The sequence below is a fragment of the Phacochoerus africanus genome, chromosome 10 (assembly GCF_016906955.1).
Source record: "Phacochoerus africanus isolate WHEZ1 chromosome 10, ROS_Pafr_v1, whole genome shotgun sequence".
NCBI lineage: Eukaryota > Metazoa > Chordata > Mammalia > Artiodactyla > Suidae > Phacochoerus > Phacochoerus africanus.
In genome coordinates this window covers 47,563,745-47,579,640 of record NC_062553.1, presented here as the reverse complement: position 1 = coordinate 47,579,640, position 15,896 = coordinate 47,563,745, and the positions used below count along the sequence as shown (strand labels likewise).

The following is a 15,896-nucleotide window of genomic DNA, read 5'->3' as shown; positions in this document are numbered from 1 at the left end:
ACTCTCAGATTACAAGAACTCCACATCCACCCTCAAATTTTAACACATACGTTCTTGTTTCATTCAATTACTTTCAAATGTGTGCTTTAAAGTGACAAATTTAGGAGTTCCCATAGTGGCTCAGCGGAAACGAATCTGACTTGGCATCCACGAGGACACAGGACAGATCCCTGGCCTCGCTCAGCAAGTTAAGGATCCAATGTTCCTGTGAGTTGTGGTGTAGGTCACAGACACAGCTCAGATCTGACATTGCTGTGGCTGTGGTGCAGACCAGCAGCTACAGCTCCGATTCAATCCCTAGCCTGGGAACTTCCATATGCCTCAGTGCAGCCCCCAAAGGACAAAAAAATTAAAAAGTAAAGTGGCAAATTTAATGGGAGTTTCAGTTATGGCTCAGTGGGTTACAAACCCAACTAGTATCCATGAGGATGCAGGTTTGATACCTGACCTCACTCAGTAGGTTAGGGATCTGTGTTGCCGTGAGCTGCAGTATAGGTCGCAGATGTGGCTCAGATCCCACGTTGCTTTGGCTGTAGTGTAGGCCAGCAGCTATAGCTCCAATTCAACCCCTACCCTGGGAACTTCCATATGCCGCAGGTATAGCCCTAAAAAGAAAAAAAAAATGGCAAATTTAAAAGACACTCTTGCTACATTTCTCAATCATGTTTTAGAAGAGACCTTGAGTAAATGAGGATAGTTAATTAAGAGCCAAATGATAACAAACACACTAAATTCTCCCTCATCACCAGAAGGTTTCAACCATAAGACAGAAAAAAAGAAAATTCTTGGTTTTCTGGGTACACTGGGGAATGAGAGTTGGCAATTTGAAGTACATATAAAGTGTGAATGGCAGAACTGATCAGAATGGTGATTTTGCTGCTTCTTCCTAACACATCCTAAATCAACACCTGTTTTATCTCTTGAGGAATGTGCAGGTTAACATCTAACTTGTCTTCAGCTTGTGAAGGGACAGAGTTGCCATGGAAACTGAATGGAAAGTTAGGGAGCAGAATTTACCACTGAAATGCAAACATTCACTCAATTCCATTTAACTGATATTTACTTGTAAGCAAATGCTAGTTTTCTGTTTGTTAATCATTAAAATAAATGACAAAGTATTCTGTGAAAAGTCTCATGGATAATATGTTTAAACATACACACGCCTTTTTGTCAGAGTAGGCCACAAACAATAAATAAAATTGAATGATGACTGCTGGACAAGTAAATCTTAGCAATGCTGCATTTAGCATTACAGGGTCTCAAGTATACTTAAATCAGGGAAAACCAGATAAACCAGTCTAAAGTTAGTACATTTCTTAGGTTAGGTTAAGCTGTCCAGTAAATTCATGTACGTGTTTCATCTCTACTGACATCTATTACACAATGTAACCCAAGTTATATTCAAATAAACAGATTATTAATTTCCCTAGAAAAATATTTCTGCCATAAACACACACTTTATTTAGGTTGTTGACACATGCTGTATGATTACATGAGTAACTTCCAACATGCAACCATCTTTACTGGAAACTAGACTGAGGTCCTCACCAGATATGTAGGTTTCCAGTCTGTCCCCATCAGCTATGGGGGATGAATTCCTACTGCCTCTTGACCACCCTCACTTAACACCCTGCATGAACTGGTGGTCACTTTCAAGTAAACATGCATGAATAATCAGACACCAGTGATCATTTATTTAAAGCTGTATTATCTCAAATACAGAAATGCTCGTATTTATGATTAAAAAGTCTCAAGTGGGGTGATACCATCTTTATAAAGAGTTATGTATCTCTTTCTAACACTACACTGTGCACAAATTCTAGAACACAATCTACAAATTAAGCAAGATTTAGGGACAGACAGCTAGAAAAATATCATAAATATATACAAAAATGGACAACATACAGTTAGAGAGGAACATGACAGCCAGGGATCCAGACTCAGGCAAACGCTAAAATCCTATGTAGCAGAACAAGCACCCTGCCCTACAACACGTACCCACAATGTTAAAGTGTTCATGGCTGCATTAACTGCACTTAATATGCCATATTGTTTGGGCACCAAAATAAGAAAGTACAATAAGAAATATGTATATGATGCAGGATAAGGCACATTGTCCTTTTCAGAAGTCCATTCTAAAGGCAGCTGTATGGGTTCTCGCTGAACACAAGCATGATGGCAGCTCATCTCCCTCCATCCTCATAGAAGTGCCTGTGTGGCCCTGAGCAGTGAGTCACAGACATTCCATTTACGGATGGGGTGGAGTTGAAGGAAATCACTGTTACATGCCCAGTTAGCTGGAAAAGTCCATCCTGTTTTTTTCTCTTTTACATAATGATCCTTTTTTTTTTTTTTTTTTTCCACAAAGCTGAGATAAAAAGAATGCTTGGTAAGTAGGAACTCACCAAATATTTCAGCACTCTTACCCGCCAAGGGGAAGACTGACTGGCTTGTACAGCCAAGGACCTGCTCTCATGGTGCAGGCCTAACCATTCACACCAGCCGGGGACTTGGACCATCAGGAGACAACATGTGTTCCTTTTCGCCCACATCAAGCAAAACGGTGGCTGGGGAAATAAAGCACTGTATTGGTTCCCAAATCTGATTCACCCACCGGGAGTTCACACTGGCAGCCAAAGGATTTTGTGAGCACAGTGACAATCTTTGCAGCTTCCTTTGCCAAGGCAGCAGCGGCTGCCTTAAGCTGACCTCACAGGCAAAGCAGGCAAAATGACACCTCGACAGAAACCAACCACCTCTGTATATCTACATTCCATGCAGTAAAAGACCACCTGCCCGGCCCACCTCTCAAGACCACCTCCTAAGTCAAACAAATGCCTGTAACACAACCAGTTCACATTTCAGAACTTAAAATTGTAATGCGTGTCTTGGCTTTAAAAACATCCAATCCCAGCCCCTTATCTCATACAAGTTCCCCCAAATGTAAAAGGTTACATCACCATTTCCCAAACATATTTCAAATAAATCTTAATTAGATCTCTCTTGATCACCAACTGGAGAGCTGGGTACAGCTCTGAAACTTTGCTGAGCCCTGGTGGAGACCAAGCTGGCTGGGGGCGGGGTGCATGTAAAAATTGTGTACATGTAAACTGCCTACAATTATCAAGCTCACCAATTAAACCAGCCTCCTAAGGATCACAATGAACTTAGGTGCTAAGTACATTAAAATTCACAGCATATTCCTTTTAATAACAGGAACTACCAGTTATTTTAACAAAGAGGTAAGAGCCTATAAAGAGTTCTTATTCAAATCAGGTTTCTCCACAAATGTTACACTTCCTCCCTCCCTCATCATGTAAAACACTCTGAAGACTAAACATTTAAAATAACTTAAATCACAAAAGCAACACAAATTCCTTAAAAGCAAAATCCAAAATACCAGCAAAAAATAAAACACAGAAGAGTTTTCACCCACCACTTGACCACCACTGTGAATGTGTTCAGTGCTGCTAACCCTTCTGCACACATACGTAATCAACCACACACTCCTATCTTAAATATTATTTATAAATTTATACTTTGCTTTTACTTTTTCTAGAGAATACCTTTCCATGTGTACGTATATATACACACACATACACGTGGTTGTATACACATGTGCATGAGTGTGTATGCATATAGATATAAAATGTTAAATAATTATTTGGCTGCTGTGGAGTATCAGCTACTGCACAACTGTCTCACTTTAACACATTTCCCCCTTCTGCTTAAGTAACATTGTGTTGTTTTTTTGGGTTTTTTTTTCCGCCATGCCCAGGGCACACAGAAGTTCCCAGGCCAGGGATTGAGCCACAGCAGTGACAATGAAGAATCCTTAACTGCTAGCCTACCAGGGAACTCCAGTAAGACTGTGTTCTTGACAAGAAAAACTTGCAAATAATTCTAAAAAATGCATCACACCCCTTAAACTATTCTAAACACCCAATCACCTCCACCCAGTCTGAGCAACTGCCTGCTGAGGTCCTTAACACTCCTCTGAAAATTCAGTCTGTTCCATCACTGACACTATCAAGGTAAAAAAATAAATAAATAAGTAAATAAAAACATGTCACTTCTGTTCTGCCTTTAGTCTCCCATCTACAGATAGAGAAAATAGCCTCTGAAAAATAATTTTGGTAAAGCCTCAAAACAAATGATACTGAATGCCATGTACCAAATTTTATTATTTTCAAAGGATTTTCAAAAATATTACCTCATCAACAAGCTTATTACACAGGATGAGCATGTCATGCTACAAATGATGAAAATGAGGCCCAGGGAAATGGAGACATTCAGGGTCCCATGACAACACACTGCTTGAGGCAAGACGAAATCAATGTTTCCTCAACTTGTCCTCTGAGTGCTTTTAACAGAACCCACCACTGTAGAGAGATCAGCCCCAAACCTCTAATAACCCCCAGAGTGCATGCCTGGCTCAGGACAAGGAGAGATGATGTGGGGAGTATGGCCATGAATCCAGAACAGGCAGCAAAGAGATCTCCAGAAAGCCTTTCGAAAAGCAGTAGGAAGAAATCAAAACTGTCATTTACATATCATGAGTCTTATGTTATAGTCATTAAGAACACAAATATAGTAGAGCTGATCTGTGTTTTTTCCAGAATATTCGGCCCCCTGCTGTAGGAATATCTCCCTAGAAATGCTTGCACCCTGGGAACTGGCAGTGGGGAGAGGAAGCCCTCCTGTCCCATGTGCAGTCGCACCATGGAAGATCTCGATGCTGGACCAAGTGTAAAGATTTACTTTTTATCAGTATCTGCATTATCTTCCTGTTAAGAGTTTCCAATGTGTTCTCTCTCTTGATTCATCTTGGTGTGTGACTGCTGTGCTTTAGGCTGTCCTGCCTCAAGTCAGTGCAGGGGGAGCAGGAAGCCACGAGCCCATGAGAGGAGCATCAGACACTATCTGATGATGATGATAAGGGGATTAAATTATACTAACCCTGGAACAGATTAGTTAAATTTGTCCTAACAGAACAATGTGGATTAGCACTAACTAGGCCATTTGGCCTCAGATATTCAGGACTGGAGGGGAGAGGCATTTACCCAGCTAGTACCAGCAGCTGTACCGCTTCCATCAGCTCCTTAGAGCCCAGGTGGTACACATGCTTACTCCCTTCATCTAACTGGTCCAAAACAAGATAGCTAACAACACATGGTCTTTTTTACCTCCCTCTTGTATACATATTTGAAGTGGAAACTGGTCCACAAATTTACCAGAGACATTTTAAAAAACATCTTAAGGTGAAACTTTAAATTTGAACCACTCATAAGAAGTCAGTAGGCACATCTTGGCTTTTAAAAGTTCCTAAATGAGGTGTTCCCTTGTGGCAGCAGGTTAAGGATCCAGTGTTGTCACTGCAGCAGCTCAGGTCACTGCTGCGGCATAGGTTGGATCCTTGGCCTGGGAACTTCCGCAGGCTGCAGGCCTAGCCAAAAAGAAAAATTCCTAAATGAACATTGCTGACCTAAAATCCAAGGGAACCAAAACCCAATTCTACTTCTCATTTGAACCACTAGACAAATAACCTCATTTTGTTCTACTTATCCTGGGGGGAAAAAGGTTATTCAAATATATATTTATGTATCAATTAGTTAAAAAAGAAAGCATTGTAAAGACCAGCAAATAGAGAATTCTCTCAAATTTCAAGATTACAATGCAACTTTATTACTTTAACTAGAGCTTACATTTCACAAATACCATAATCATATACTGGTCTTAACTACTTCCCCCAAACATGTAAGTTCAATCTCTTCAGATTTTTTTTTTTTTTTTTTTTTTTGCTTTTAAGGGCTGCACCTATGGCATATGGAAGTTCCCAGGCTGGGATAGAATTGGAGCTATAGCTTCCAGCCTACACCACAGCCACAGCCACAGCAGATTCAAGCCACATCTTCGACCTACACCACAGCTCACAGCAACACCGGATCCCTGACCCACTGAGTAAGGCCAGGATCAAATCCACATCTTCCTGGATACTAGTCGAATTCATTTCTGGGAACTCCTCTTCTGATTCATTTTATGTTTTTCCTAGCAAGCTCTCTCCTCAAAACTAAGAAAAGGGTTGCTTGTAGAGATCCTGAAGATGAACACACTTAAGGTGGAATGCCAGAAAGCATGAAGATCTGAAAATGATCTGTGATGTAAGGTCCTTACACTGGACAGCAAAGTTCCTCTCTGGTCAACTACAGTGAGAACGGGAGGGACAAGGGAACAGTAGGACACTCGGAGAAGTGACGAGGCCATGCATAAGAGTGACCAGGGTAATGTCCAGAGCAAGACTGTAGAGAAGTGGGAAAGAGTTTAAAATAATTCGTGGAAGTCCATCACAAGAGAACAGAGAGCTAAAAGCTCTAAAGCAAAAAAGATACAAATAAAAATTAGATCTTACTTTGACTTAGGTTCCCCCCAAAAAATATATGGCAATCTATGCTACAAAACTGCCCCCAAAGCCTACCAGGATCTTCCTGTCATTCTCAAGATCTACAAGTTACAGCCCGTATTTAAATGCGCTGAAGAACAAATTCATGTCAAACATGTTAAGCATGTTAAGAAGTTAACATGTCAAGAAGTTAACATGTCAAGAAGTTAAGGGTCTTCCCTTAACTTCTACAAAGTGGGCTCCCAAGAGGAGCTCCTGCCCTGTCTGAGGTAGTTCCTTCCTCCCCCCCAAATGCACGTGCCATCTCCTATTTGGCTAAATCTGGAAAAAATGAAGCACAAGGTCATTATTCTGTAGCAAGAAAGGGAAATTTTGCCCAGGAAAGGTGAAAAGCACCTGAGAGTTAAGTCAGGTGAGGAGAACAGGAAGAAAGGTTGGCTTGGGCACCCTGGGTCGATGTGATGGGTCATGGTTGATTGGTCCTCATCTTCTTTGCCTCACGTCTCTACTTCACATCTTTACTTCACGTCTTTACTTCAGGTCTTTACTTCACGTCTTTGTCCACACTGAGCCCTTAGCAGGGACCCTGCTGAGGGAGCCCAGAGATCTCCAATTCTCGTAAAGGCACTCATCTCCAAAACTTGTTGAAAATCCCAATGAGGTCAACAAACACTCAAAAAAACAGTCCCTGGCACAATTTCCTGCTCTTCCCTAGACACCGATGGGAAGTCAGAACACTACAGAAAATGTTCCCACCAAGTTAGAATCCATTTCCCTAATATGGCCAGGCCCTAAATATAGCCACAATTTTTTTGTTCAAAATCCACTCCAGTTAGATTTGGGGATGGAGAACATGGTGGCGGGCATATAAGTAGAGGGCGCAGGAAAGTGTGGCAGGTAAAACTCACCATCTCCACCAACATTCAGAGGGCTTTAATGTCCTCCACAAGGGCTACCTAGGCAAAGGCACCTGCAACACATGACCTTTCCTCTCCAGGTTTTGCTCCCCCCCATGGAGTCTGGGTTGCTGGGAGGGAGGAGAAGAAATTCTACCATTGGGAGAGAGGACACAGCATCACCAGGACCCAAAGCAGTGAAAGGAATAAATTCCCACTCAAATTATAAGGATTCCGTTAGCCTTAAAAAAAAAAAAAATGAGAATTTCAGGTAGCGTCAAGTCCTCACTATTCACCTTTCAAACAACACCACACACCCACACACTCACCAGTAATACAAAATACTGGTAATGTCCACAACTGTGGTGAGAGGCTGTGTGTGCTTTAAATGAGCGGAATTTAAAATAAGCAAAACCCAGAACCTAAAACTTAAGGCAAAATGTTTTCAAAGTTTCCTTTGAAACTTTCAAAAGTCTTCTTACACTGGGTTTATACTCCTCTAATAATCCACCGTTTTTGCAAGCCATTTTAGCCAAAAATGACCCCAGCCTCAGAGTTGGAAGTAGATGCTCAATAAAACATCTGCTAGAAAAATAAGAATTGTTAATGGTAAGTAACTGAACTTCTCAATATAAGCGTGCTGATAGGCTATATAGGGGATTCCAAGGCCTCTTTTAAAACGTAGCTTTGAAAGCGGGACAACCTAGAGATTTCAAAGACTGGATTCTGCGGTCAAAGCGCTGGGGTCAAAGGAGGTTCGGCCTCGTACGGCTGCGGAGGCCGGGCCGGCTGCTTGGGTTCTGTGACTCTCTCTCTCTTCGCTCAGCTGTAAAATGGGAGTTATCATCGCACCCATCTCACTAGGCTGTCGGAGACAGGAGAGAAATCAGCACGAAGCGCGTTCAAGGCCAGGCATCCCTCCTCCGAAGCATGAGTCGAGGTATGAGTACAGGCACAGGCGTCGGCTTCGCTCGGCTGGAATCTCAGCCATTTCGCCACCACACCTCAGCCCCCTGCGCGCACCACGCGGCCCCAAGCCCCCACCCCCACCCCAGCGACGTGGAAACCACACACTCCCAACCACCCGGCCGGGAACTTGTCACTCGGCGAGGCAGGGGGACAGCTGAACACCAAGTTCAGGGCATTGGCGCGCACACAATGGGCTGGAGCTGCCGCCCGAGGCCCCGCAACCCCGGCTCCCGGCCGCGCGAGCTCACGGGCCCCCGAAGGACCACGGGAGCGGAGGGGCGGCCCCTCCCCCCTGCTCCCCGCCCCTCACCTGAAGGCAGGTCCCTCTCGAGGCGCACGGCCAGGGGCCGCCGCTGCCGCGGAGCTGCCGCCGCCCTTCTTGTTGAAGAGCCTCTGGAGCAGGGTCGGGGCCATGACGCCGCGGCTGCGGCTCCCGCGGCGCGCGGCCGGCTCAGCGCGCGGCCGGGGGCGGCGGCGGGGCCATCGCGGCGGCGGGAGTCTGCTCGGCGCCGGGGCCGCCGGCCGGTCATATGACGATGCTGGCCCGCCGCCGCCGCCGCGCGCTGACAGTTCTCTCCCGCGGGAGGAGCCGCAGCCCGCGCGGGAGGAGCGCGGGAGGAGAGCGACCGCCATTGGCCCCGGGCCCCCGCCCCGGCCCCGGGAGGGGGCGGGGACCGCAGGGGCGGGGGCGCGGCGCTTAAAGGGGCCAGAGGTGGCCGCCGGGCTCTTGTGGGGTGAGGGCCGGAGCCGCTGGGGATGGGGCAGGGGGCGGGGCCAAGGTGGGCGGGGGGGGGGGGTTGTGAGGAGAGGAACCCAGGGCCCTCCCGGGGGGCTGAGGTGGGGACCCGGGGGGCCTGGCTGCGGGGCTCGCGGGGGAAGAGGCCGGGTGGGCGGGGGCCCGGGGACCTCCCGGAGGCAAGAATGGGGGCGGGGCGGAAATCCTCGCAGGGGCGGCCCTGGGGCGCGGCTCAGCGGGCGTCTGGGGTCCCCGACGCTGCTCTGATCTTCTGCAGCGGCGGGAGAGCCACACGGCGAATCTTTGTTCTTTGAAGACAAAGCCCCTGAACTTGGGTCTTTGCCTTGTACAGGTGCACTGGCAGGTACATGCGAAGCGTGCGCTGGGGAAGACGGATTAATTCACAAGGGATTAATTCTCTGCGGCCCGGGACTGGAATCTCGCAACACCCAAAGTATTGGCACTTCTACCGTATCCAGGTTGGATTTCTCCGACTTTGATTTGGCGGTTTTTTTACATTTACTTTAAATACTTGGTCGAACGATTTGCTCTATTTCGCATCTTGGGCCACCATACCATAGTTACGTAAAAAGTTGCAACATGAAATTAAAAAGCATGTGGATCGCACTACATAGATTTAGAAACTTAAGCTATTTTATCCTCATGCATATTTAACAGTCAAAGCACATCCTAATCTCAGGTCAACGGCAGACATTATTTGGTGTGGGAAGGAGGGCTTGCGGTACCTAAGTCCAAGTTCCCGCCGGTCCCACCTAGTCTCTGCGAGCACTTCAGCCTGTGGTGTGAAGGACCGTAGCAAACGCAAAGCAGCTTAATCTTGGCCTTGTAACACTAACTCTCCAGTTTTTCCATGATGTTAAGTTTCCGACCCTACATCGCAACGTCCTGCATGAGCAGTGGACAGCGGTTCACCTGAATTCTCTTAGACGTGTTCAAAGGAGGACTCGTGGAGACAGATGTATTTCCGTCAATAGAAGTAATCGAAAATATTTTTTCTGGGCCCATTTTCATTTGCATTGTTAATTTTTATTATGTAGGTTTCTGGCCTTGGTGGGAAACTAGCTGTTAGTGAAAGGCCAAACGTTTACAAAGATAAGGGGAAGGTGGTAGAAACTGAAACTCAGTAATTTTTTTCCTTCAGATTTTTATTATTAAAATTCTAGATGAAGTGTTCATTCTGGTCCATCCTTCTGCACTGTGGAGTGTACACAGAACCCTGATTTACACCTTAGCTGTTTCTGTTTGTGGAAAGCAGGTATCTCACAGAACTGTCAGTATTGATCAGTATCCTGTATTTCAGTTATTGGTCTCATCTATTGTGCCTTTATTAAGATAAGATCCGGGGTCACATTACGGCCAGCAGTACACCACCCTCCCTTACCCCGTCCTTGGTCAGAAAATGTATTTATTCTTCACACTAAAGTCTGCATACCTGTGGTGTGCCTAGCAGCTTTTGCAAGTTTCTACTGAAAAGGAATTTGGCATGATATCCTTTGCTCCTCACCTCCAAGGGCCGTTTCTGTCCCATTCCGGTCCAGGTGTGCTGGATCATCCAAAAGAAGCAATGAAAAAAAAAATCTTGCCCCAGCCACCATCCTCAATTTTGGACCTGCCTGGGAATTCTAAAGAAAAACTGTGCCTTTAAAATGAAGACAACACGGAGTTCCCGTGGTGGCTCAGTGGTCAACGAATCCGACTAGGAACCATGAGGTTTCGGGTTCGATCCCTGTCCTTGCTTAGTGGGCTAAGGATCTGGCATTGCCGTGAGCTGTGGTGCAGGTCGCAGACGAGGCTCAGATCTGGCGTTGCTGTGGCTCTGGCATAGGCCAGCAGCTATAGCTCGGATTAGACCCCTAGCCTGGGAACCTCCATATGCCGCAGGAACGGCCCTAGAAAAGGCAAAAAGCCAAAAAAACAAACAAACAAACAAACAAACAATGACAATAAGAAAAACTAAGACAACACTTCAGTTTGGGGAGGAAAAAAAAGGAACCAAGATAGTGCCCCCGTCTCTCGCTTTCCTCACTTTGCTTCCACTCAGTACCACATTCTTCCTCATCCTGGTTCCATCCACACCTTTTTTGCTTTGGATTTTTTTTTTTCACTCTTTAAAGTTTTATTGAAGTAGAGGTGATTTACAATGTTATGATCATTACTGCTGTACCACGAAGTGAATTAATTTTACATATACACATATCCATTCTTTTTCAGTTTCTTTTCTCATCTAGATCATCACAGAATACTGAGTAGAATTCCCTGTGCTACCAACAGGTCCCTGTTGATCATAACAAATCCTAACTAACCAAGTTTTGGGAGGTAGCTCTAGAAACCGCCTGCACCCTAGTTTCATTATTTTTTTTATTTATTATTTATTTTTGGCCAGACCTGCAGCATGCAGAAGTTCCCGGGTCAGGGATCAAACTCATGCCACAGTAGTGACCTGAGCCACAGCAGAGATGATGCCAGATCCTTAACCTGCTGAGCCACCAGGGAACTCCCATTATTTCTCCCCTTGGCCATCCCACACCTCTTCAGAAACCCCCATCTACCACCCTCCTTCCGCTGGTTACTGCCTATTCCCTGAGGCTTGACATCACCCCAGTCTCCAGCCCTGATCCGTCCACACATCTCATCTACCTCATCCCACTCATTCCCTCTTGGAAAATATATCCATTAACTGCTCCTGGAGGCAGCCATCAAGAGGAGGAGGAAATAAAACAATACCCTTACCATTTGGAGAGGCAGAATAAGACTAAGATGGGGAAGAGGGAATCGTAGAAAGGCTGACTTCCTAGTCCTCTTCCACTCTGAGTCCCAGTGAGAGTTCTCTCCCAGGAGTGTGTATCCTGTAAATTGCTGTAGGAGTTTTCCTTCTGCAATTAGACTGTTGGGGACCCTGTAGCCTACATGATACTGGTTCCTAACTTCTTCCTAACAGAACAGGTCTTGTTTTTTCTTCCTTTGGATGTTGTCTGTCTTCATGTAGGGCTATATCTGTTTTGCTGCCATCCTGAGCATGAAACCCAGTACTGGAGCTGGCAGAACAGAGATGTGGAAGTGGGCTGTGTCCCTTGAGAGCGTTATTGAGCCACGATCCCTTTCCCACAAGCTGACCTTCCCCATACGATAATATTTCTATTATCTGAAGCCCAAAGCAGTGTGTAAGAGAAGGTCCTATTTTCTGTCCTCGGTTGCTTGTTATTTGAGACAAATGAACCCTACCCATTTAACCCTCAGTGTACCAGAGAAAACAGTCATCACCAATGGACCTATTCTGTTTTTTCGTATTTCTGTGTCATTTTGCAAATCATTTACAAGAAGAAAGAATAAAGGAATAGTGTGAAAATAATTTTACAAACAAATTTTACTAAGAATTTAAATATGGCCAACTCAGTTTTTTATTGTTTTCCTACCTTTGAAGGAATATTACCCTAATGGGCCATGTCCTTTGAGTACAACTATTGATGAGTCAACATATGTGAACCTAGAACAAAATCACCTTGTAAATAGTGACACCAGATTTCAAATAAATCTCTAAACACATACATTCTCAGTTATTATTTCTTCTGCTTTTTCTTGGACTTGAATCAGCAAAAAGCAACATTTTTGAAAACTGATCATTTATAATTTTGTTAAGAAAAGATGGCTATCTCCTCAGCTGCAAAACATTTTCATTTTTGGATTATAAACACCAGTTATAATTAGAAATTCATACACCTTGTCACCTTAAATTTACACAATGTTATATGCCAATTATATCTCAATAAAGCTGGGAGTGCAAAGAATTCACAATTCAATGAATTCTTTCATCTCTACCTCATGCATATCTTTCTAGTCGCCTTTGATGAATATTGTTTTAATTTAATTTAATTTTTGCTTTTTAGGGCCGCATCTGAAGCACATGAAAGTTCCTAGGCTAGGAGTTGAATCAGAGTTACAGCTGCTGGCCTACACCATAGCCACAGCAACACAATATCTGAGCATCATCTGCAACCTACACCACAGCTTCTGACAACACTGGATCCTTAACTCGCTGAGCAAGGCCAGAGATCAAATCCACATCCTCAAGGATCCTAGTCATGTTTGTTACCAAATGAGCAGCAATGGGAACTCCCTATACATTGCTTTTAGCATTTGTTGACTTACAACTATATCAAGTATATTTGAGGCAAAATGTCATAAAAGATGATAGAATATATCACATATATTTTTAGGATAGCTTAGGTTTCTTGTTACAATATATTGAACAATGAAGTCATTCCTGTTGAATGACTAACTGGGTAAGAATGCTATGTTTCCTTTTTACCTTTAAATATATATTGTCGAATCATTAATTCTCGAGTTTGAGAAAATTTACCTAGGATGTCATCATCTAAGGACTCAGTGTCTGCAGTTTCCCTGACAAATTTTACCGTCATCATTAAAGTCTAGAGTGCTTCTGTCTTCCTGCATTTTTTTTTTCTTTCTTGGCTTTTTAAGGACAAACGTGTGGCATATAGAAGTTCCCAGGCTAGGGGTCCCATTGGAGCTGCATCTGTGACCTACACCACACCTCATGGCAGCATCAGATCCTGAACCCACTGAGCGAGGCCAGGGATTGAACCTGAGTCTTCATGGATACTAGTCGGGTTTGTTACTGCTGAGCCACAATAGGAACTCATTGTTTTCTTGCCTTTTTTTTTTTTTGTCTTTTTATTGCCACACCCACGGCACATGCAAGTTTCCAGGCTGGGGGTCAAAGTGGAGCTATAGCTGCTAGTCTCTGCGACCTACACCACAGTTCATGGCAACACTGGATTCTTAATCCACTGAGCAAAGCCGGGGATCAAACCTTCGTCTTCATGGATAACAGTCAGATTCGTTTCCACTGAGCCATGATGGGAATGCTCTCTCTTCGGCATTTATCTTCTGATTTTTCTAATAATCTTGAAGTGTCTTCCTCTATCAATTTTCTTTTTTATTTGCTATTATAGGAAGAAAATAAAATTTCTGAATTCTGGATTATTATCAGTGATTAATAAAAGCTTTAATTTAAAAACTACAAAGATACTGTCTCTAGTTTTGTTTTTTTTTTCCTCTCTCTATAGTTTCTTAAAAGACAATGCAGTATTTTGGGCACTACAACAAGATAATAGAAGGGACTTCCTGTCATGGTTCAGTGGTTAAGGAACACAACTAGTAACCACAACGTTGCAGGTTTGAGCCATGGCCTTGCTCAGTGGATTAAGGATCCGGCAATGTTCTGTGGTGTATGTGACAGACATGGCTCAGATCCAGAGTTGCTGTGGCTATGGCGTAGGCTGGCAGCTACAGCTCCAAATGGACCCCTAGCCTGGGAACCTCCATAGCCACGGGCATGGCACTAAAAAGACAAAAAAACAAAAAAAACCCACAAGATAACAGAAGGATGATGTAATAATTGTGATGTATTCTACCATTGAATCAACCATCTAGGTGGTTCCAGATTCTGTTTTCTTATTTCCTTTGATTTTCCTAGTGTAGTTGGAAATAATTATTGAGTAGTGTTAAAAAATCCCTAGGATGGTACTCTAGTAAAATGTTGAGAGCTAGAGGAAATTGGAGTTCCCATGAGGCTCAGTGGGTTAATTATCTGGCATTGTCACTGCAGTGCCTTGGGTCACTGCTGTGGCATAGGTTCCATCCCTGGCCAAGGAACTTTCTCATGCCACACATGCAGCCAAAAATAAAGCTAGAGGAAATTAAGATAACTAACATTTTGTAAGTTGTGAAATGGTCTAACTGATCCATATGGTAATTACAAGACAGAATGAGTTTTACTACCTTTTAAAAATAGGTACATCCACTTTTCGTTCTTTGGAAAGAGTAAGAGTCTAAGAAAGGATGAAAGTCATGAAATATCTCTCCTGATAAATAGTTAGAACCTCTAAGAAAAGAAACCCAAAAATCTAAACTTGGATGTAATGGACTCTGATTTTGCAAGAGTTAACCCACTGATTGATTCCCTGGGTTTGCAGTAGAATACTTGAGAATCTCACCATGGTCTCTATGACCTCCATGGTGTTGAAATCAAGGGACATTTCCCTGACTTGCAGTCAACACTGACCACCTCTTCCTTGTTGAAGCCCTCATTCATTAGTACTGTAGAACTCTTCCAGTTTTAAACAACCTTACTAGCTTCTCCTTCAGTCTGCTTTGGAAGTTGTTCCTTCTCTATCCTTTACAATATGAAGTTCCTCAGGATTTCTCTTCTCATCCATACCCTTCCTCTCCCAGATAAACCTTTCCATTTCTATGACTTTAAATGCCATATATACGCTGATGACACCTAGCCACCTATCTGATTGTAATCTCTTCTAAATTTTTTTAACCAGCAGCCTTCTTGGTGTGTCCAATTGGGTATTTTAAAGGCATCCCATGCCAAACTCTTTTTTTACATTTATTTTATTGTCTAGTTGTTTATAAATTTATTTTACTTTATATTGGATAGTTAAGTGTAGTTGAATTACAATGTTGGGAGTTCCCCTTGTGGCTCAGCAGTAACAAACTTAACTAGTATCCATGAGGACACAGGTTCAATCCCTGACTCTGCTCAGTGGGTTAAAGATTGGGGGTTGCTGTGAGCTGCAGTGTAAGTCACAGACACAACTCGGATATGGGATTGCTGTGGCTCTGTGGTGTAGGCCGGCAGCTGCAGCTCTGATTTGACCCCTAGCCTAGTAACTTCCATATGCCCCAGGTGTGGCTCTGAAAAAAAGAAAAAAAAATGTTGTATTAACTTCTGCTGTGTAGCAAAGTGAATGTTATACAATATATGTATATATACATTCTTTTTCATATTCTTTTCCATTATGGTTCATCACAGGATATTGAAAATAATTCCCTGTGCTGTACA

At 43.7% G+C, this 15,896-nt stretch overlaps 1 protein-coding gene across 3 annotated transcripts in view; it reads right to left on the bottom strand.

Annotated features, from left to right (window-relative positions):
• The window catches only part of FNIP2 (folliculin interacting protein 2), a 132,879-nt gene extending 124,011 nt beyond the window's left edge, over nucleotides 1-8,868 (bottom strand). The window contains exon 1 of one of the 3 annotated variants that reach the window (XM_047751647.1): nucleotides 8,576-8,868. In XM_047751647.1, coding sequence (XP_047607603.1) covers nucleotides 8,576-8,679 — 104 coding nt within the window. In that variant the 5' untranslated portion in view covers nucleotides 8,680-8,868. The remainder of the gene's footprint in view (nucleotides 1-8,575) is intronic. The other 2 variants (XM_047751645.1, XM_047751646.1) reach the window with 2 other exon arrangements.
• Nucleotides 8,869-15,896: the final 7,028 nt, after the last annotated feature.